We start from the raw sequence: 20430 nt of genomic DNA, 5'->3' as shown, positions 1-20430 counted from the left end.
TGGGCGGGGCCAAACAAAACCCTGAGCGCGGCGTCTCTAAGAAACGGGTGTGGGGTCAAATCCCCTCTGGGCTCTGCCGCCGCTGGGGCCTGTCTCTCTCTCTCTCTCTCTCTCTCTGCTCACCGTGCCGTGAATGAAGGAGATGATCTTTCTCGCGAGCATTTCGTAGCAAAATAAACAAATTAATAAACATATAAATTAATAAAGTGAGTCAGTGATAAAGTGTGAAGTGTTCTGTGAGTTCCAGCCCGATGGTGGTGGTGGTGAGGGTCAGGAGCGCGCACAGGCGGCGGGTCGTGCTGCTCCTCCTCAGTGTCACCGGGATCATCATCATCTACCGGCGCTTCAGGTCAGAACACCACATCTGTCTCACTGATCAAGCTCAGGAGCCAGTAGTTTCAGTTTGTGTGCATGGGTTTAATCACAGCCGTGACAACAATGTTGATGATTTTTTATTTATTTATGTGTTATTACATGATAATATCACAGGAATGTGATTACAAGTTGTTATAAATATTCCATATGTTTCTATACTAGGTGCTTCATTATTATTATTATTATTATTATTATTATTGCAAAAAGAATTGGCTGTAAATTTAACACTAATTTACTGGGAACAACTTTGTAAAATTCACAGTAAATTACCATAAAATAAATTTACTGGAACTGTAATATCATAGACAGTATAAAATAACACAAAATTAAAATGTAAAAAAAGCCCCAAAAACTTACAAGTGATGCAAGCTGCAATTAAAGGTTTTGCTTCATTAAAGTGCATATCACGGGTAAATTCAGGAGCAAGATCAATGTAATTCTCCTATTTTATATGAAACTTTGGTCAAATATCTGTCACATTTTGCATTTTGTGCAATTTTTTTTTACCTTGCGCAATACCAAAAAAATTCAGTTGAAATCAAGCCATTTGAGGCGAATTGGTCCGCCTCTGAAAAAACTTGGCATTTGGATTTCCTGGCAAACATTGATTTTCATGACGTTGCGTGCGGGACGCCTCCCTCTGAATCCTACGTCAGCGCTGGTTTGTTTATGAGAAAATGACCTGGTGGTTTTCTGCAAATTTCTTCAACGTTATCGTGTAATTATTAAAATGGTTAACAGGTGTATCATAGGAGGGTGTAGCAACACCAATCTTGATGGGATTAGTAGTCATTGTTTCCCAAAAGACCGGACAATGAGAGAGAAATGGGAGCCCTTGGTCTACACAGGCTGTGCACTGAAACTGTGCAAAGCTCGCACAGCCTGCTGGTGCTTCCGCACGTGACGTCACTCCCTTGGGATTTTTCCAAATGCGTTTTGTTATTTTATTTTTTTCTGCTGTAGACAGATGGCCTTGTGCAAAATTACCCTTCTGGATGAGTGTGTAAAGGGACATTCTTTCATATAAAAAAAAAACGAAATTCGTCCAGGATATGCACTTTAAGGACCTCATTAAGAACCTACAGCCTTCTGAACTGTAACTCTGGTGTACACACAGGAAGAGACACGCAGTGACCAGAGACCATGGAAAGTCAATGAAATTAGGCGACTTGTAGCGATGACATGAAGCGACTGACTGAGTGACCACAACACGCTTGCATTGATTCCACCACCTTCACCACCACTGAATTCACTGAATCAACTGTAGTGGCTCGGTTGTCCTCAATGGTGGAAAATGTGATCAGAATGTGATCTCAGTGACTTTGACCATGACATCATTGTTGGTGCCAGACAGGATGGTTTGAATATTTCAGAACCTGTTGTTCAGATTGGTGTGAAACACTAAAAATATCCAGTGAGTGTCAGTTCTGTGAATGGAAACAACTTGTTGATGAGAAATGTCAGAGAAGAAGAGACTGGCTCGAGCTGACAGGAAGGCTACGGTGCCTCAAATAATTACTCATTGTAACTGTCGTGAGCAGAAAAGCATCTCATCAGGTTTTGCTTTCAGTCAAGAAGAGGAATCTGAGGCTACAATGGCGACAGTTCAGCCCACAGTGTTTTTTAAGGAATCAGTCAATCAAAAAAGAAGCATAGAAGTCATATAAAACACTTTTTTCTTTGGTGGAACCTTTAAAGGATCTATGTAAAACCTGGCAACAGAGTTTTTTCTTCATCAGAAAGGGTGCCAAACTAGAACCCGACTAAGGTTAAGACCACTTAGCCCCATATTAAGATCCCAAAGAACCCATTTTCTAAGAGTGTAATGCAAGATAAACAAAAATAAACAAAAAAAGGTTCCTCAGAGGTTCTTTGGATGATTAATGGTTCTACATTTGATAGAGTTCTGTTTGTAATTGTTTCTGAAAAGAAAACTTTCTATTGTTGGGTTCGATATAGAATGTTTATAGAACACCAAAGTGACAGGATGAAGAACCGTTTAGAACTACTGGAACTACTGGTGAATGAAAAACGATTGTTAAGGTGTTGTGTTCTCACAGACCGGTTCTCGTTCACAAACACATGAAATAAATGGTTCCTCAAATGGAGCACAGGGTCTCAACACGTCCCAGTTGAGACAGAGTCAGAGCACAGTGGATAAACTCGTGTACTAACTCTGATCTTATCTTTTTGCTTTAGTGGACAAACAGAGAAGGTGAAGATCAGCAGGGAGCAGGGGTTAAAGGTGAACTCTTCCCAGTTCACGTTGGGAGGCGAGCCGTTCCGCATCCTCGGGGGTTCCCTTCATTACTTCCGCATCCCTCGGGCTTACTGGAAGGATCGCATGATGAAGATGAAGGCTTGTGGCCTCAACACTCTAACCACGTAGGTGTGGAACATCTCACCATCCACACCAACAGTATTTTTATTTTTTTTAAAAAACCCTCTTGCATGAGGACGGCGTCAGTGATCTGATCCGTGGCTGTGTTTCAGATACGTGCCGTGGAACCTACACGAGCCTGAACGAGGGAATTTCCAGTTCACAGCAGGTCTGGATTTGGAGTAAGAACATTTCTGTCCTCGTGTGTATATGTTTCACTTTAAACAACATCTGCATGTAGGAAAATGTCCTGCAGCGACAGGTGTGAGCTCATAACACAGTGATGACGATTTTATGGTCAACATTAGAAAGCATGGACAGGTAAAGATGACGACATCACACAGGCGTGGCTCATCACATCTGATGGAATATATTTAAATGATGAAATATAGAAAATAAATAGATTATATTCATATAGTTCTGCAGTTTAAAAGAAAATATAATCGCAGGAAGAAATAAAGCAGTTGGCAAAGCACTAGTCATACACTGATTTGTTAACCAAAGAATGCAACAAAACAAACATCACAAGAGACACCACACACAGATATAGATGTATTGGAGTGCAAAAGTTTGCACCCCCATGGTTTCTTCATGGGAGAGATATCTACAAGAAACTAGAATTCTGCAATACTAAAAAAAAATAAATAAATAATGATAATAAAACGTGTGTTTCTCCTGCACCAAGACGACCATTTAAACAATAAGGCAATCACCACATTATCGTTTCTATAGCAACAGCTTGTTCACAGAGACTTGTATGGCAGACACTACACATCATCTAAGCATAATAAAAGATGGATTAAAAACATGTTTGTTATCCAACAAAGAAAAGCAAAGACGTTTTCTCTGAGATGTTTATTTCACATGTATAGAAAGAGTCCCCAGTGTCAGTGCTTAAAGCTGTAACTTTAAGTTTTCTGACATCTCCAAGACAGAGGAGTTTACACTTTATGTCGTAGCACGAGAAGCTGAGTTTTATTTGTCTTTTTTAACTTCAAGAAAGAGAGAAAAAAAGAGAAAACCACTGTTTTTACTGTAGCTGCGATAATGTGAGTGAGACGTTTTACAACATTAGGTGGATAAAAAGTACAACATGTTTGTAAGAACTTTCAAACTTTGGGAAACAGAGGAACAGGAAGCAGGCTTCAGAACAGGTGGGTTCATGTTTACTGGCACACTTTTCAGTGACTTTTCACGGCACAAGCACACCAGACACACACGTGACGGGGTGTCACAGCTCTCTCTCTCTCTCTCTCTCTCCTGGCTCTCTGAAAGACACACAGAGCCGCAGGTTAATAGACAGCCAGTAATTTGACACAGGTGCACCTCATCACATGTTACCTGCTGGTTCAACCTGCCTCCTCGCGGTTCACAGCCGACACTCGACCACGCCCCTGCTGCTACAATGTTGTGCTTTAATAAATATTAAAATGCAGTGGTTGGCCAAAAAAAAAAAAAAAATGGTGCAAGAGGAAAAAACCCCACTTCAGATCATGCTGTTATAGTAAAATAGTAAATTTTGTAGTGCTAAACGTAACTCTGCGTCATTACACTACACCATTGTTGATTATTTGACTCGAACACCAGGAGTGTTCTATCATGACTTCTATCAGGCGTACGAGTCTGGAAGAGAGACACATACAGTGATGAAGGAATTAATTCATTCTTGTGCTTTTTCCCCCACCATTAAAATCTTGCAGTGTGATAATGAAACATGTCCATGTGAAACCTCACACACACATTTTGTCCTCAGGGGATGCAAACTTTGCACTCAGCTGTAACATAATATGAGGTTGCCTGATTATCATACCATGAATTTTTCACATTGTACAACCCCGATTCCAAAAAAGTTGGGACAAAGTACAAATTGTAAATAAAAATGGAATGCAATAATTTACAAATCTCAAAAACTGATATTGTATTCACAATAGAACATAGACAACATATCAAATGTCAAAAGTGAGACATTTTGAAATTTCATGCCAAATATTGGCTCATTTGAAATTTCATGACAGCAACACATCTCAAAAAAGTTGGGACAGGGGCAATAAGAGGCTGGAAAAGTTAAAGGTACAAAAAAGGAACAGCTGGAGGACCAAATTGCAACTCATTAGGTCAATTGGCAATAGGTCATTAACATGACTGGGTATAAAAAGAACATCTTGGAGTGGCAGCGGCTCTCAGAAGTAAAGATGGGAAGAGGATCACCAATCCCCCTAATTCTGCGCCGACAAATAGTGGAGCAATATCAGAAAGGAGTTCGACAGTGTAAAATTGCAAAGAGTTTGAACATATCATCATCTACAGTGCATAATATCATCAAAAGATTCAGAGAATCTGGAAGAATCTCTGTGCGTAAGGGTCAAGGCCGGAAAACCATACTGGGTGCCCGTGATCTTCGGGCCCTTAGACGGCACTGCATCACATACAGGCATGCTTCTGTATTGGAAATCACAAAATGGGCTCAGGAATATTTCCAGAGAACATTATCTGTGAACACAATTCACCGTGCCATCCGCCGCTGCCAGCTAAAACTCTATAGTTCAAAGAAGAAGCCGTATCTAAACACGATCCAGAAGCGCAGACGTCTTCTCTGGGCCAAGGCTCATTTAAAATGGACTGTGGCAAAGTGGAAAACTGTTCTGTGGTCAGACGAATCAAAATTTGAAGTTCTTTATGGAAATCAGGGACGCCGTGTCATTCGGACTAAAGAGGAGAAGGACAACCCAAGTTGTTATCAGTGCTCAGTTCAGAAGCCTGCATCTCTGATGGTATGGGGTTGCATTAGTGCGTGTGGCATGGGCAGCTTACACATCTGGAAAGACACCATCAATGCTGAAAGGTATATCCAGGTTCTAGAGCAACATATGCTCCCATCCAGACGACGTCTCTTTCAGGGAAGACCTTGCATTTTCCAACATGACAATGCCAAACCACATACTGCATCAATTACAGCATCATGGCTGCGTAGAAGAAGGGTCCGGGTACTGAACTGGCCAGCCTGCAGTCCAGATCTTTCACCCATAGAAAACATTTGGCGCATCATAAAACGGAAGATACGACAAAAAAGACCTAAGACAGTTGAGCAACTAGAATTCTACATTAGACAAGAATGGGTTAACATTCCTATCCCTAAACTTGAGCAACTTGTCTCCTCAGTCCCCAGACGTTTACAGACTGTTGTAAAGAGAAAAGGGGATGTCTCACAGTGGGAAACATGGCCTTGTCCCAACTTTTTTGAGATGTGTTGTTGTCATGAAATTTAAAATCACCTAATTTTTCTCTTTAAATGATACATTTTCTCAGTTTAAACATTTGATATGTCATCTATGTTCTATTCTGAATAAAATATGGAATTTTGAAACTTCCACATCATTGCATTCCGTTTTTATTTACAATTTGTACTTTGTCCCAACTTTTTTGGAATCGGGGTTGTACACACCTGAGCAAGCTTCTGTCTCAGGAGAAGTTTGTTTCGTGCGAGGAAATCTTATGGACTCAAGTGAGCTTCGCATACACGTGTTCTGCTCCAGAATCAATCCAAAAGTGTGATACTTACTGTCGTGCTAAGCATCTCTTCACCCACACGACATGCGGGTGATGTGTGTGGCCGTTCCCCTGACAGCTTCAGTCTGGTGGGAGATGAACCTGCTGCTTTAAGTCATTAACTCCACAGTGATGACATCAGCACGCTCTAATTAAACCACTGCAGCTTCACCATAACGACAGGCAGCGTGCTCAAGCCTGAACAAACTTCGCACCTGTTGACAATGACGTTATTGCTGAATGCCTGCTCAGGATTTCCAGAACATTCTGTATTGACGTATAGTATATTTATTGAACCACCATGAACACTAATGAATAGTATTTCACAGTGTAAGCTCTCCCATGACTCCTCAGGACGTTTCTCCTCCAGGCGGCTGATGTGGGTCTCTGGGTGATCCTTCATCCGGGTCCATACATCTCCTCGGAGCTGGACCTCGGAGGATTGCCAAGGTGAGGCTCCTGAGTTATTCCATCTCAGTGTCAATACTGTCGCAAGAAATAATGCTCAGTGTCACCATGATCATAAATGTTTTTTAAATCTCCTGACCAATCAGATCGCAAGTTTGGAGTAAAGCGAGAGAAATAAATATGAAGGACTGAGTGCTAAAATATGGTATATGATACAGCACTTAAAGCACTCCTGTTTTTCAAATATTGAGACGTAAAAGCAACAATCTGGGTTACATTTTTATAGAAAGTTGTTTTGTTGTTGTTGTTGTTCTTATTGTTTTAGACAGTCTGGCAATGCAGCACATAAATACATGCTAAACTAGAATGGCACTGAGTCGAGTGCATATCTCCGTCAAGCCACATCTCATCAACATCAAAATCTAATCATTGGAACTGAAGATAATATTAAAGCTTTCCACCAAATTTCATCCAAATCCGTTCACTACTTTTTGAGTTACCTTGGGAACAAACAAAAAATCATGGATCCACATACATATCCGGATTTGCATTCAAATCTAATCAGTTGTTCCTTGACTCATGGCTCACCTTTCCTCCAAATTTCATCAGAATCTGTTCACTACTTTTTGACTTATGTTGGGAACAAACAAACAAACAAACAGAGAAGAAAACATAACCTCCTCCAACAAAGTTGGCAGATGTAATAAATGCGAAGTTAATTGTAATGTATCATGAATATCAATAAATCAACAAATATTATCAAATGTTCTTCTGTTAGGAAGAGGGTCAAACTTTTACACCTCAATATCCTAAAATTACAGAATTGTTCGATAAAACTTGTAAGGGCTTTGATGATTATCTTCAAAGCTGTTGTTTGGTGACGTTGTGCTTGATCTGGTGCGATGTGTGACTTTCCTCCACTCACAGCTGGCTGTTAAGAGACAGGAACATGAAGCTGAGGACGACATACGCTGGCTTCACGCAGGCCGTCGATGCGTTTTTGGACCAACTCATTCCCAAAATGGTGCCCTTACAGGTTTGTTGGCTTCATCTTCCTTGTCCTGTTTAAAAATGCTTCATGAGGAAAGCAGTAAAAACCATCCTGATTTGATTTGCAGTTCAGGAAAGGCGGCCCGATCATCGGCATGCAAGTGGAACATGAATACGGGTCGTATGCAGTGGACGAGGACTATATGGCGTTTCTGAAGGAGGTATGGGAAAGTGCAGCAGTAAGTAGATCAGTGCTTAGGGAAGGGTGTGGGTTCAAATCTCAGTGCCAGAGAGACACGGTTTGGGCCTTTTTAGGAAAAATCCACGCCGAACTACTCGCATATTAACCTTTATAATTAAAGGGGAACAGAGGGCAATATATAGAGTAAATATAACAATAAAACACACATTAACGAACCTTATTCAAGACTTACAAAAGTTTTTTGTTCTAAGGTTGGAAAGTTATAGTGTTTTGAAAGTAGCTCGAGCAAACTATTTCCGCAGTTTGAACAGCCCGCCATGATATTAATTTTATCCAATCAGAATGCACGTTCATTTTCTCTGCGTAACACTCATGACGTATGTATGTGCCCAGTTGTGTTGGCTCATTGAGGTTGGGAATAGCACGTGTGAAATACCTGTTTCTGCCTCTTGCGACGATTTCGCAAGTCCACGGGTGGCGCCTATCTCACTGCAGCAAATAAATTCTGCTGGACTCGTGAGCAACTCCACGTTACATTTTCCGCACGAGCACCACGCCGTGTCACCTGCACGCAGACGCTCTGCCCCACGCTCGCCATGCCCATGGTCAGCATCAGTCTCATCCTCGCCGTCATCCGAGCTTTCTTCTCTTATTTCGTCATCACCGGAGTCGAGAGTACCTCTCCTAGGTTCAAACTGGTACCCTTCTAAGCCACAGCCTGCTTGCAGTGTGTCTTGCGGGATCTCTTCGTATGATTCGACAGAGCTGTCGCTTTCACTTGATGCGCCCGACGCCATGATTACACGCTTCTCTCCTCTATTTCGGAGAGTTCCGCTAGTGCAGTGGGTAGCGCTGACGTCACGGTCTTTTAAAAATGGCGACTCTTGTGCGGTTTAGCATATAAAGCATTATATTTACAATTACCAAGATATTTCGTTGTTTTCTAGTACATAAATTTGATAGAATACTTAAGAATACGTTACTTTGTCACATCAGCAACTGTATATATTATATTTGGTACCCCTTTAACGTCTGATTTTTAATGTAATTCAAACTTGATTTGTAATGAAAATCTGAGGGTTTTTTTGTTGCTTAAACTTTTATTGTTCTATCTGCTGATAGTGGTGCAGTGGGATTTAACCCTAGCTTCATTTCTCCCGAAAGAGAGTGATGCAGCAGCGCTGTAGTCATTTAGTCTGTCCAGGTCGCTCAGTTCTTCATCTGTACGCTCTGCTCAAAAGGGATCAGCTCCCAAAGATTCTACTTTCATGCTAAAAATCTATCAAATCTCTCGTTAGATCGGTAACTAGCCAAGCTGAAGCTCTGCTGTAACCTCGCACCGTAGAGGTTCACTGCATTCTGGGACTTTGACTCTTGCATTTGCTGTCGTTATTATCCTGAAAAATGCTGAGAAAAGAAGCTTGTGCTCCTTTTTTTCCCTGTTACATCATTACAACTGCGCTAGCAATAACACTGTCCTCTCACACAACCACCAATGTGTCACAGGAGTAACGAAAGAACAGCACCAACTAGAACAAAACACTTCATCAATATTTCAGTATCCATGTATTTAACCTGCTTCAGAGCGGGATTAGATTCTGTCCAGTCACATTTGATTAAAAAAAAAAGACAGCTTCTTTTTCCTTTTATTTTCTCGCCTGCTATCTGCGGTAATCATTGGAAACATCAAAGTAATACAATTCCAAACAGAAAAAGTGAATGTGAACAAATATAACGTTATTATAATAGAGGAAGTTTTGACTAAAATCTCTGTCAGCGCTGCAGGTAAACAGTCTGCGTTGCTGAAGGACTCGACGTGTCTGCTCCTCGTGGGTTTTCACTAACAAATTAGCTGCTGGTTTGTTTTAAAAAGGTCTCCATTATCACAATTTTTTCATCATATATCAAGTCAGAAATCACAACCAAGATAAAATTGATATTTTATAATTCAATAATTCATTATTAAAAGTTGGGAGAGAGGGACATTGTTTGGTTTATGAGGTTTGGAGATGGGGCGGCACGGTGGTGTAGTGGTTAGCACTGTCGCCTCACAGCAAGAAGGTCCGGGTTCGAGCCCCGTGGCCGGGGAGGGCCTTTCTGTGCGGAGTTTGCATGTTCTCCCCGTGTCCGCGTGGGTTTCCTCCGGGTGCTCCGGTTTCCCCCACAGTCCAAAGACATGCAGGTTAGGTTAACTGGTGACTCTAAATTGAGCGTAGGTGTGAATGTGAGTGTGAATGGTTGTCTGTGTCTATGTGTCAGCCCTGTGATGACCTGGCGACTTGTCCAGGGTGAACCCCGCCTTTCGCCCGTAGTCAGCTGGGATAGGCTCCAGCTTGCCTGCGACCCTGTAGAAGGATAAAGCGGCTACAGATAATGAGATGAGATGAATGAGATGAGGTTTGGAGATGTCAGAAAAGTCAGAGTCCACAGGACAAAGGAGCATCGCTGTGACGGAACACGAGCTGTGATGAGACAGCGAGACGTAGCGAGCAGGTGAGAATTTGACATGAGGAAAAGGAGATGCTCTGGAGCAGCAGGTTGTGGGTGTGACTCCCATGTCCATGGTTGCACATGAGCTCCAGATACAGTGTGAACGAGTTTCAAAAACAAGCCCACAGGCTGCTGTGCACTTCTTCTTCTGATTATTATTATTTAATCAGTGTGTCTGCACTAAGATGAGTCCTGAGGGTTCGTACTATAAACTCAGTTTTTGGATCAAAGTTGATTTCAACTGTCCACATCAGCACAGGCGAACTGAAGGGAGAAACTGAGCACCAACAGGACAGTTAGGACTCTGTGTTGTGTGTTTTTTTTTTTCGTGCAAATCTGGAAATCAGTCCATAACATCGGTCAAAATGCACGTGGGTCACATCAAGTCTGTGAAATCAGTCTTTAAAAATGATAACACATTATTTATTGTTTGAAAAACAATAAATAATGTTTAAATGTTGACATGATACGGTTGGCAAGACTTCGCAAAGAAGAATGAAAACAACAGGGCTTAAATACAGGAAATAAATTAATTCAGGGCAGAACATGGAACAGGTGACGTTAATTAGTAAAGTGCGCCCAAAAATAAGGCCCTATAAGTGCACACTTTTCTCAATGTCTTTATTGAGAAATCTTTTTTTTTTTTTGACAGTAGTTCAATAGAAAGGAATAATTGCTGGCAGTGGATTTATTTGCTGTTTTCTCTTCAGGCCATCGAGTCGAGGGGCATCAGTGAGCTTCTGTTCACATCAGACACCCATGAGGGCTTAAAGACTGGAGGACTGAGCGGAGGTACAGCACTGACTTCTGAAATATCATCTGATATCCCACAACCCATATTTTCCACAGCGTTTGAGTTAAAGTGAAGAGATTTTGCTGTTGTCTCAGTCCTCAGGACTCTGAATCTGCGGAAACTAAATTACGAAGACGTCAAGTATCTGGAATCTGTGCAGGTAATCAGACTGTTTAATCACATCGTCTGCTTGATCGGATATTGAATGCAAATCTTTCATTGTCCTTTCGTAATAATTTATTACCTTTTCTTTCATCGTACATTGATTAAATTATTTTATTGCCTTCAACAAAAAGTGTCCATGAGATTTTGCCTTTGGAATTTGTGGACAGTTTGCCTGAGCAGATGTTCTCCTCCTGAAAGATGTGCGAGAACAGGATTGTGATTCGCATCACAGCGCTGTTGAATTCTCCATTTTAATTGGTCAGAAAGTGTTGAATAATTTTATATAACAGCTCGAAAAATAAACTGATTTTTAAAATGTGTTGTTCTTTAAGTTGTATGATCAGTGACATGATGTTATCTCGAAGGAGACGTTAGATATCTTGCGTTCATGGAAGGAGTCTCCAGTGTCAGCTCTTTGTAACAGTCAGAGGTAACGCTGTAAGTTTTCCGCCATGTGAAAGTCTTCAGGACAGACGACGGCGTGCTTTGTTGTTTCAAGGCAAGGTGTGTTTTTTGTCTTAGATCGACATTTATTCATAAATGATGGCTTGGAGCTGCTGTATTGTCAACAATAACAGGAACTAAATCGGCTCATGACGTTCCATAACATTAAATGGAACTAAAACAGATTCATTCAGAGCTTTATTTATCTTCAGCATGCACAAAGAGTCAAAGACTCGTAACAAATTCATTCAAACTAATAAAATATCTGAATTAAAAATATAAAAAAACAAACATTGAATGACTATAACAGGTGAATATCAAATATATATATATCATGATATCAAGAAAGTCTTTTATAAGACATAATATTATTTAAATTAAACATTTAAAATATCATTAAATCGAGAATATGACTAAATGCAATTTAACCCTATTGAGCACAAATACATTTGCACAAAGTGCCACAAGTAAGATTTGTTTTCTTTATGGTGCTTTTAAACTTGATTAAAGAATCCAGATGTCTTGGTTCTGTAGGGACTGTAGGTTCCACACACGAGTCACCAGATCGGGAAATGATCTGTGAGTCCATTTACTGTTCGATGTTGGTTGTGCTAGTCTGAGGTTACTCCCTCTTAAATTATAACGGCTTTGTTTTATTTGAAACAGTTCCTTTATGTAGTTTGGACCACACAGATAAAAAGTATTTTTCTTTAATTCTTATTGGTCGCAAATTAATTTTGTGTCAGATGAGTGAACTTGGGATGTGCTGTGGGACTAAAAATAATTAAGATATGTAATTAAAATTATCAACCTTGTTGTTGATGAGTTTCCTCTCACTGCACAACCCCAAGTGTTTTAATCTGCACATGTTGTCTGACTGATGAACAGCCGAACAGCCCGGTTTTTATTATGGAGTACTTGACCGGACACTTCGATGGCTGGGGAGATCTGCATCATATCTTTCCTGTAGAAGGTAAAATCTTTTGTGCTATCATGAATACAATCAACTAATTATATTATATGACATAATTACTGTGGGTGTTTTGTTGTATTATGGTTTGGGTTTATATATATAATGGTCCTTACCTTTACAATTGTCCTGCTCCCATCTGTAATATTCTGTGTATAACATAAAAGAACCTGTGAGTCAGGCTGAGCTGAGTGTCTCTCCTGTGTTAGACATGGTTGCGGTGGTGAGAGAGGTTCTGCGGCGCGGCATGTCCATCAACCTGCACATGTTCCACGGAGGAACAAACTTCGGCTTCATGAGTGGCGCCGTAGCAAAGCCATCTTACAAGGCTCTCATCGCGAGCTATGGTTTGTCATGTGTTTATATTGCATTTTCAGAAAAAGGCAAATTTATTGCATCTAAATTGATCTGAATTCAGATGAATTGTAAGACTCCTGTACATACACTACTCAAGGTCACCACCAGAGAGCAGCATCGAGCTAAATTAAATGGACAGCATGGCGGAAAATGTATTTTATCTTCAGTTTGAGGAATTGTCCTGCAAACGTTTTATTATGTCCAATGAAACCTGTATCTTTGTGTATTTATTCTTTTAGATTATGATGCGCCTTTGTCCGAGGCCGGTGAATACACACCCAAGTACCATCTGCTGAGAGAACTGATCGGTCGATACAGCCGTGTGTGACACAAGCTTTATTCCTTTCAAAGCAACAGTTTGGCTAAAAATAAAATGTATGCAGTATTCCTCTTACTACAAAGCAGACAAACACACGAGCCAAAACATCTCCAGTGTCTGAGGTTCGCCTCTTCAGCTTTGTGCTGCAGTCGAACAAGTCATGAAAGCTCATAACCTCCAGTTCATCAAGACAAAAACTGAATGATGCTCAGTAAATTATACCACGTCTAGGCAACCCGAGACCACTGTGCTAAACTGCAAGGTGTCGCTTTACACTGATTGTTAGCTACATGAGCTTCGCAGCTCCAGGACACAACTAAAGAGACAAACTTGCTTTGGCTAATCGTCTGCATTTTGCAAGAAGGACATTATATACATTTAAATTTTGGTCAACTCTTCCTTTTCATCTACTTTACAATGTCAGTGCTCTGTGTGTGTGTGTGTGTGTGTGTGTGTGTGTGTGTGTACTACTGAGGACCAAATGTCCCCACAAGGATAGTAAAATCTGACAATTTGACCTTGTGGGGACATTGGGCTGGTCCTCATAAGAAAATTGTTGTTGTTGTTGTTGTTCAGCAAAAATTAAAAAAGAAAAATAAGAGCCAAAAAGTTTCCTTTTCATCACTGAGGTTAAGGTGATGGTTAAGTTTTGGTGAAGGCACAGCATTAATTTACTGCATTAATAATGACGCCAGTGGAAGGTCCTCGCAAGGACAGTGAGGCGTGTGTGTGTGTTTCAGTAAGAACTGATTTGCGTGAGCTGTGTTTCAGGAGCTCCTCTGCCGGAGATGCCGGCTCTGCGCTGGAAGGAAAGCTATGAAGCAGCCATCATCTACCGACACCTCTCTCTGTGGGACGCTCTGCCTTTCACACACAAGGTGGGAAGTTAATGCTCTATTTTACCTCCGAATGGAAGAACAGAGTGTCTTATTTCTGAAACTTTCCATGCAATTACAGTCCATGGTATGATTGTAGTTTGGGACACGGATTCGAAATCCGTGATCCATGATTATCGAGAAATAAATAATCCAAATTTCTCGACCAATCAGCATGCACAATTTTCTATAATCACCTCTATATTTATACTAATAATTGTTTTCTGGCGGCACGGTGGTGTAGTGGTTAGCGCTGTCGCCTCACAGCAAGAAGGTCCTGGGTTCGAGCCCCGTGGCCGGCGAGGGCCTTTCTGTGTGGAGTTTGCATGTTCTCCCCGTGTCCGCGTGGGTTTCCTCCGGGTGCTCCGGTTTCCCCCACAGTCCAAAGACATGCAGGTTAGGTTAACTGGTGACTCTAAATTGAGCGTAGGTGTGAATGTGAGTGTGAATGGTTGTCTGTGTCTATGTGTCAGCCCTGTGATGACCTGGCGACTTGTCCAGGGTGAACCCCGCCTTTCACCCGTAGTCAGCTGGGATAGGATCCAGCTCGCCTGCGACCCTGTAGAAGGATAAAGCGGCTAGAGATAATGAGATGAGATGAGATAATTGTTTTCTTTATTTTTCAGCCTTTTAAATGCAGGAGTCCGGTTAATATGGAGAATCTCCCCGTAAACAACAGGAACGGACAAGCGTACGGATACACACTGTACAAGACCACCATCACCACCGGAGGCCTCTTAAAATCAGGAAACAACATCCGGGACAGAGCACTGGTAAACCCTGAGCAGATTCAGTCAGAGTAAAAGAAGAACCTGTGCGATCATCTGATCCTAATCTTCCATTCTGTTCCATTATCGGTGGATGTATGATGTTCCAGGTGTTCGTGAAGAGAGGCTTCATTGGCATTTTCAACTACAAGAATGTCGAGTTAGCAGTTTCTGATGGGAAGGTACAGCATGAACACTTTCCTTATTTATGAAGGTAACTGACAGCAGTAAAGACGATGACACTCTGTCCAATTATCTCTTTAATACTGGTTTTGCATTTTTATCATTTTTATCCAAAGGGCGGAGAAGGACTCATAGCCTCTGCGTTTGTATTTATTTGCATCTGTATTCACTTGTGACATGAGGAGAACATGCCCCACTGAAAAGCATCGCTCTCATGTCGCTCTGTATGTTCAGTGTAAAACAATCAGCAGGATTTTTTTTGCTTTTGTAACTCGAGCTTTCTGTCAGAGATGAATGGAATTCCTTGTTGCATGATTGTGTCTCACTTTCATCAGTGCATCGCAGTCATGTCACACTGAAATGCAGTCACTGTCTCATCAAAACTGTACTGTGATTGGAGAACGGCCGTTTTCCCTCGAGGTGATGTTGTCAGTATCCATGAACGCCCTTTAGAGTCTCAGTGTTTCCTCGTCCCTTCTGCACTGATCTTTATAATCAGGATTTTTCAGAATTATTACTAAAAACGATAAAAGTGTGAAAATGACACTGTCGTAGAAAGTGTTGTGTCAATTAAAAGACTCACAGCAGGACCTCAGAGTTCAGTGATGAAGTTTGTGTTTTAATTTGGCCACTTTATTGTGTGTGTGTGTGTGTGTGTGTGTGTGTGTGTGTAGGAGCCTCGAACATTGAGTTTGCTGGTGGAAAACTGCGGAAGAGTGCACTTTGGCCAGACCATGGACAATGAACGGAAAGGTACTCGACCAAATAAAGTCCCAGGATCGTTCAGGATGTTTTCTCCATGACACCTGTTCCAAAAAATAGAACTCCCTCCTCCAATAGCAATTAGGCTCTACAGTTATTACAGTATGACGCTGTATAACTTCACTAGAGGGTCTTTTTTTTATTCCAGGGATTGTTGGAGACATTTTACTGAACAACGTGCCTCTTCGAAACTTCACAGTTTACAGCCTGGATATGACAAGCAGCTTTATTAACAGGTTCTTGGAATGTTATAGTGAATATGAACCAGTGTATATAGAATGAGATTGTGTAAACAGTAAAGCTGTTGTGTTTAGTTTGTACAGAGCTCCGTGGAGGTCTTTCCCTCACAAGCCAAGCTTCCCGGCGTTTCTCCAGGGAAGACTGTTCGTCGATGGATATCCGAGTGACACCTTCGTTAAGCTGCCTGTGAGTGACATGTGCTGATGCGTCTTCAGTTTAAAAAAACGTTGCTTCAAAAAGTACGACGCTTTTTAGGTCTGTTTTGGAGGCATGTATAAATAAATTAACAAAAGTAATTCAGTGATCAGCTGATGGAGTTACTTGAATATTTCGTCCAGATGAAATCACCTTTAAACGAACATGAAATTCTGTTTGGTGGATAAATCGGAAACAAGATTTTTACAATGGGTGTGTAAACTTTTGCACTTGATCAAGTTTAATAAATACTTTCAGACACTATACTCATCTGCATTCCAGCTGATTGTGTTGATTCTGTAAATAAGGCAGAAATTGTTTGTGTGATTCCAGTGCTGGAGTAAAGGCGTGGTCTTCATCAACAGCCAGAACGTTGGACGATATTGGCACGTCGGCCCCCAGGAGGCGCTCTACATCCCAGGGCCTTTCCTCAACAGCGGACTCAACTATGTCAGTTTTCACAGTTTGTACGGTGACAAGAGCCGTGTGTTTTTGGTGATGTTTACTATGTGCCTTTGACTGTATCTGAACTCTCGGTCTGTACTAATGATGGTTAAGTCCCAACTACACGACTATAACTGGACTACGTTCTATGAGTGCGTGAGCAAGTATTAAGCACATAATTCCGACGTACTCTACTACCACCTCACCTGTCCTCTGACCCTGATGTTCAGAGATGACATACACCCACTTGTTCTGCAAAATAATCAAACTAACATCATTCGTTTACAGGAGAAATGTTTAAACAATTCCTGATAGGTTTGTACGCCACTGTAACAATGGGCTTCGCTTTAGACAGCCATCTTCTTCCTGTTATTCCTGGAGGAACTCTTCTTCGGTTCTTCGGAGGCTCCAGCTGAATTATGGGATAGTGTAGCATCATGTGGTGTGGCATGGTGTAGTGTGGTACATTTGCATACTACAGATGTAGTAGATCATCCAGGTACTGTTCAATTCCTATTAAATGCTGACTGAGTATTCGGACGCCCAACACACTGCTGTTTACGCCCAAATAGCGTGGAAGTAAATGGGTTCGTATGTTTTGGTTTTGCAAGTTTTCATTTCAGATTTACAAACCAAACTGTTATTTCACTTTGTTAACCTGAACACACTCTCTGCATTGAAAGAACTTAAAGTAAAAAAAAAAAAAAAGGCCCATTTTTGGACCCGAACTGGACAGAAGTCATGTTTGTGTCACAAGTTTCTCTGGTTTATTTCAGGTCACTGTGTTTGAGGAAGAGGAATCTGATTTTAAACTCCAATTCGAAACCGGTCCAGATCTGGGAATGACCATCGACATCCAGTGACCACACGATGGACTCATACAGGTCACGCCAAAGGGTACGGCCAAATATTAAACGCATACAAATGCTCCTGTGCTTAATTTATTTCCCTGAAGCTATGTGGTTATTTTTGGGAACAATTATAAAAGTCTGTCTCACCCAAAAGATATCTGCTCAAGGCCGAGAGACACCATCATCATCATCATCATCATCATCATCATCATCATCGCTATAACATCCAGCTTCAAACACCCCAAATTGTGTTGAGGGAAAAAAAAGAGCTTGGCGACCTTAATCATCGCTTTCGTGCAAAACTAGAGAAGCACACATTTCACAATCATTAACATATTCTGACCCACATTTACCACATTTGTGTACATTTAATTTTTCACCATTGCTGATTTTTTGTTTTGCAATATTGGATTATGAAAATGTAATTTGCATTTATTTATTTATTTAATAAATATACATATTTATAAACTGTTCATTAACCTTTTGATATTTGTGTTTTGATAAAAGTTCTGACAATTCGCCCAGTGTGATAGTGTTGAGTTTTGTATTGCCCGTTTTCTCCTCTGTGCCTTCACTAAAATGAGCTCGAGCCAATAAAACAAAATAAAGATATCAGAGAAAAGAACAAGCCATAAGCCATGATGACCAGAAATCGCAGAGTTCAGTGTACCGTTAGAGTCGAGGAGAATCTCAGTGCTTTATTCACATCATCAAGAAACCAAATCATGAAACATCTCCATGTCAAAAAGTTCAGGGTCTCCAACACACGTGGAGCTCTTCAAACATGTTGAGTGTAAAATCTTCTGCTAAAGAATTCAGGTGTTACACATGAAAATCTTCATGACAAAAATGAATAAACAGGAAAAAAAAAGCTTTCATCGTTCATCAAGAAGACTTTGTTAGTGTGAGTTAGAAGAAAGAAGAGAGAGTTAATGGTCATGTGTCTCCATCCAACTATAGTGTAATGGTGTTGCTGTTTTTTTTGGTTTTTGTGATTATTATTTAGGGAGATGCATATTGTCCTTGCATATGGCAACCATGAGAAGGAGAAGCTTGTGCTGCTTAAAAAGAAAATAATTTAAGAAAATGTAAAATCTGAGGTTTATCCGTCGAATTTTTCCTTCAATCAACAAAAAAGAAAAAAAACTTGAATAAGAGTTTAATTAGTTTCTCCTTTGATATTAAACTATTTAATCGTTTAAATTTTGTACATTTGTAATAATTGTAATTTTTCAACAATAATTTGTACATCAGTCATTATTACATAATTTATTTCATTTGACGCACATTTGTCATAAATTCAATTTGTTAAAAATAAAATGTGGACTGAATTTGTCGCAACACAACGTGAATACAAAACATAAAACACAAAATCAACCTAAAAATATTTTTGAAGGTTTCTCCATGACACTGTCTGTCTTTAGGTTGAGGATGTATTGCACTAAAATTATATGTTAATGTTCAATTTTCATTACGTGTGATAATGAAGTAATACTGACGAAACTTAACACACTAAATGTCTCGCTGCAGAAAAAAAGGTTCATTTTGTTCGAGGGGTGTGCAAACTTTTGCATTCAGTCGTGAGTGGAAAAGGTGATGTGTCCCCAGACTTTCCACACACTCTGTGTGTGTGTGTGTGTGTGTGTGTGTGTGTGTGTGTGTGTGTGTGTGTGTGTGTGTAGACTTTTAAAGTCACCTGAAAGTGACTCCAAACATTTTAACACTGACTTTTTATCTGTGGGCTTTGGTTCAGGATTTATCCCAAGACCAAAAATAGCTCAGTCAAAGTGGACATTCAGAAAAAAAAAAAAACACCAAACAAAAGTATTTGTCATTTGGACCTGAATGGCTCAGTGTGTCTCGGATAAAGATGGCGTTCCCAATCGCTGTGATAATGAAACTATTGCTTAGAGCTGACTCACACCGAACAACGGCCTTTTTCTTCTGCCGCTGATTTTCAGTGTGAGGAAACACAGATCTGTCCAGATACCAAACAGCGGCTGGAAAATGCTCGTAAAGCTCAGTGGGAGCTCAGTTGTGCCTGCAAGCTGTTTGTTCTGCGGCGTTGTATGACATCCAGTCAGTGCAGAGTCACTTTTATCTGAAAACATTATTGCAACGTCCCACATCATGTGCTGCAATGCTGTGGGGAAAGTGGGAAGGGATCAGTGTTTAAATACCTCTGATTATTCAGATCTCCACGTTGAAATCAGTGAAGCCCTTTTTCCCTTCGTTCACGAGTACAGGTCTTTCAGTCCGAGTGTGCCACACCAGCACCTGCAAAATCACATTCAAATAATTTTAAGTCTGCAGTTGGGTGTAACTTTCTGTCAAAAAACACACAAAGTGACCCTGGAGGGCCTGCTGTAATATCAGAATCAGAACTACTTCATTAATCCCCAGATGGAAATTCAAATTTGCTACCAAGCTCCTGAATCAGAGAAGAAGTAAACATGTCTAAAAATAGAAGATAAAATCATCTGAAAAAAGAATCAATAAAATACATTTAAATAAGTTCAATAACATAAGTAAAAGCAAAATGAAGTGATTTTATATCCAATGATTCCTACAACCCTGATTCCAAAAAAGTTGGGACAAAGTACAAATTGTAAATAAAAACGGAATGCAATAATTTACAAATCTCAAAAACTGATATTGTATTCACAATAGAACA

The 20430-nt window shown here is 40.5% G+C and overlaps 3 protein-coding genes across 11 annotated transcripts in view; 2 read left to right on the top strand and 1 right to left on the bottom strand.

The window, feature by feature from the left end:
- Positions 1-20430, top strand: part of rps25 (ribosomal protein S25) — a 389269-nt gene that overhangs the window by 307024 nt on the left and 61815 nt on the right. The window lies entirely within an intron of this gene.
- Positions 196-18090, top strand: LOC132873703 (beta-galactosidase-1-like protein 2). Its single transcript, XM_060909478.1, has 20 exons — positions 196-349; positions 2575-2760; positions 2869-2937; positions 6656-6751; positions 7637-7745; positions 7828-7920; positions 11102-11183; positions 11280-11344; positions 12682-12766; positions 12973-13110; positions 13360-13440; positions 14211-14317; positions 14941-15087; positions 15192-15263; positions 15939-16017; positions 16175-16262; positions 16341-16452; positions 16795-16911; positions 17682-17802; positions 17911-18090. Exons 1-19 carry the CDS (start codon positions 252-254, stop codon positions 17766-17768), a joined length of 1911 nt encoding a protein of 636 aa, XP_060765461.1. The 5' UTR covers positions 196-251; the 3' UTR covers positions 17769-17802; positions 17911-18090.
- b3gat1b (beta-1,3-glucuronyltransferase 1 (glucuronosyltransferase P) b) overlaps positions 19023-20430 on the bottom strand; it is a 30271-nt gene continuing 28863 nt past the window's right edge. For all 9 annotated transcript variants that reach the window (XM_060908659.1, XM_060908658.1, XM_060908663.1 and 6 more), the window contains one exon: positions 19023-20033. In XM_060908659.1, coding sequence (XP_060764642.1) covers positions 19947-20033 — 87 coding nt within the window. In that variant the 3' untranslated portion in view covers positions 19023-19946. The remainder of the gene's footprint in view (positions 20034-20430) is intronic.

This window comes from Neoarius graeffei, chromosome 25 (assembly GCF_027579695.1).
Source record: "Neoarius graeffei isolate fNeoGra1 chromosome 25, fNeoGra1.pri, whole genome shotgun sequence".
NCBI lineage: Eukaryota > Metazoa > Chordata > Actinopteri > Siluriformes > Ariidae > Neoarius > Neoarius graeffei.
This window is presented reverse-complemented; position numbering and strand designations above follow the sequence as displayed.

Bases quoted from the DNA above. Each gene is read 5' to 3' on its own strand.
- LOC132873703 (XM_060909478.1), top strand. From the start codon at position 252: ATGGTGGTGGTGGTGAGGGTCAGGAGCGCGCACAGGCGGCGGGTCGTG. The intron at 12,767-12,972 runs GTAAAATCTTTT...CTCCTGTGTTAG, and splicing joins TCATATCTTTCCTGTAGAAG to ACATGGTTGCGGTGGTGAGA. The intron at 16,018-16,174 runs GTACTCGACCAA...TTTTTATTCCAG, and splicing joins CATGGACAATGAACGGAAAG to GGATTGTTGGAGACATTTTA.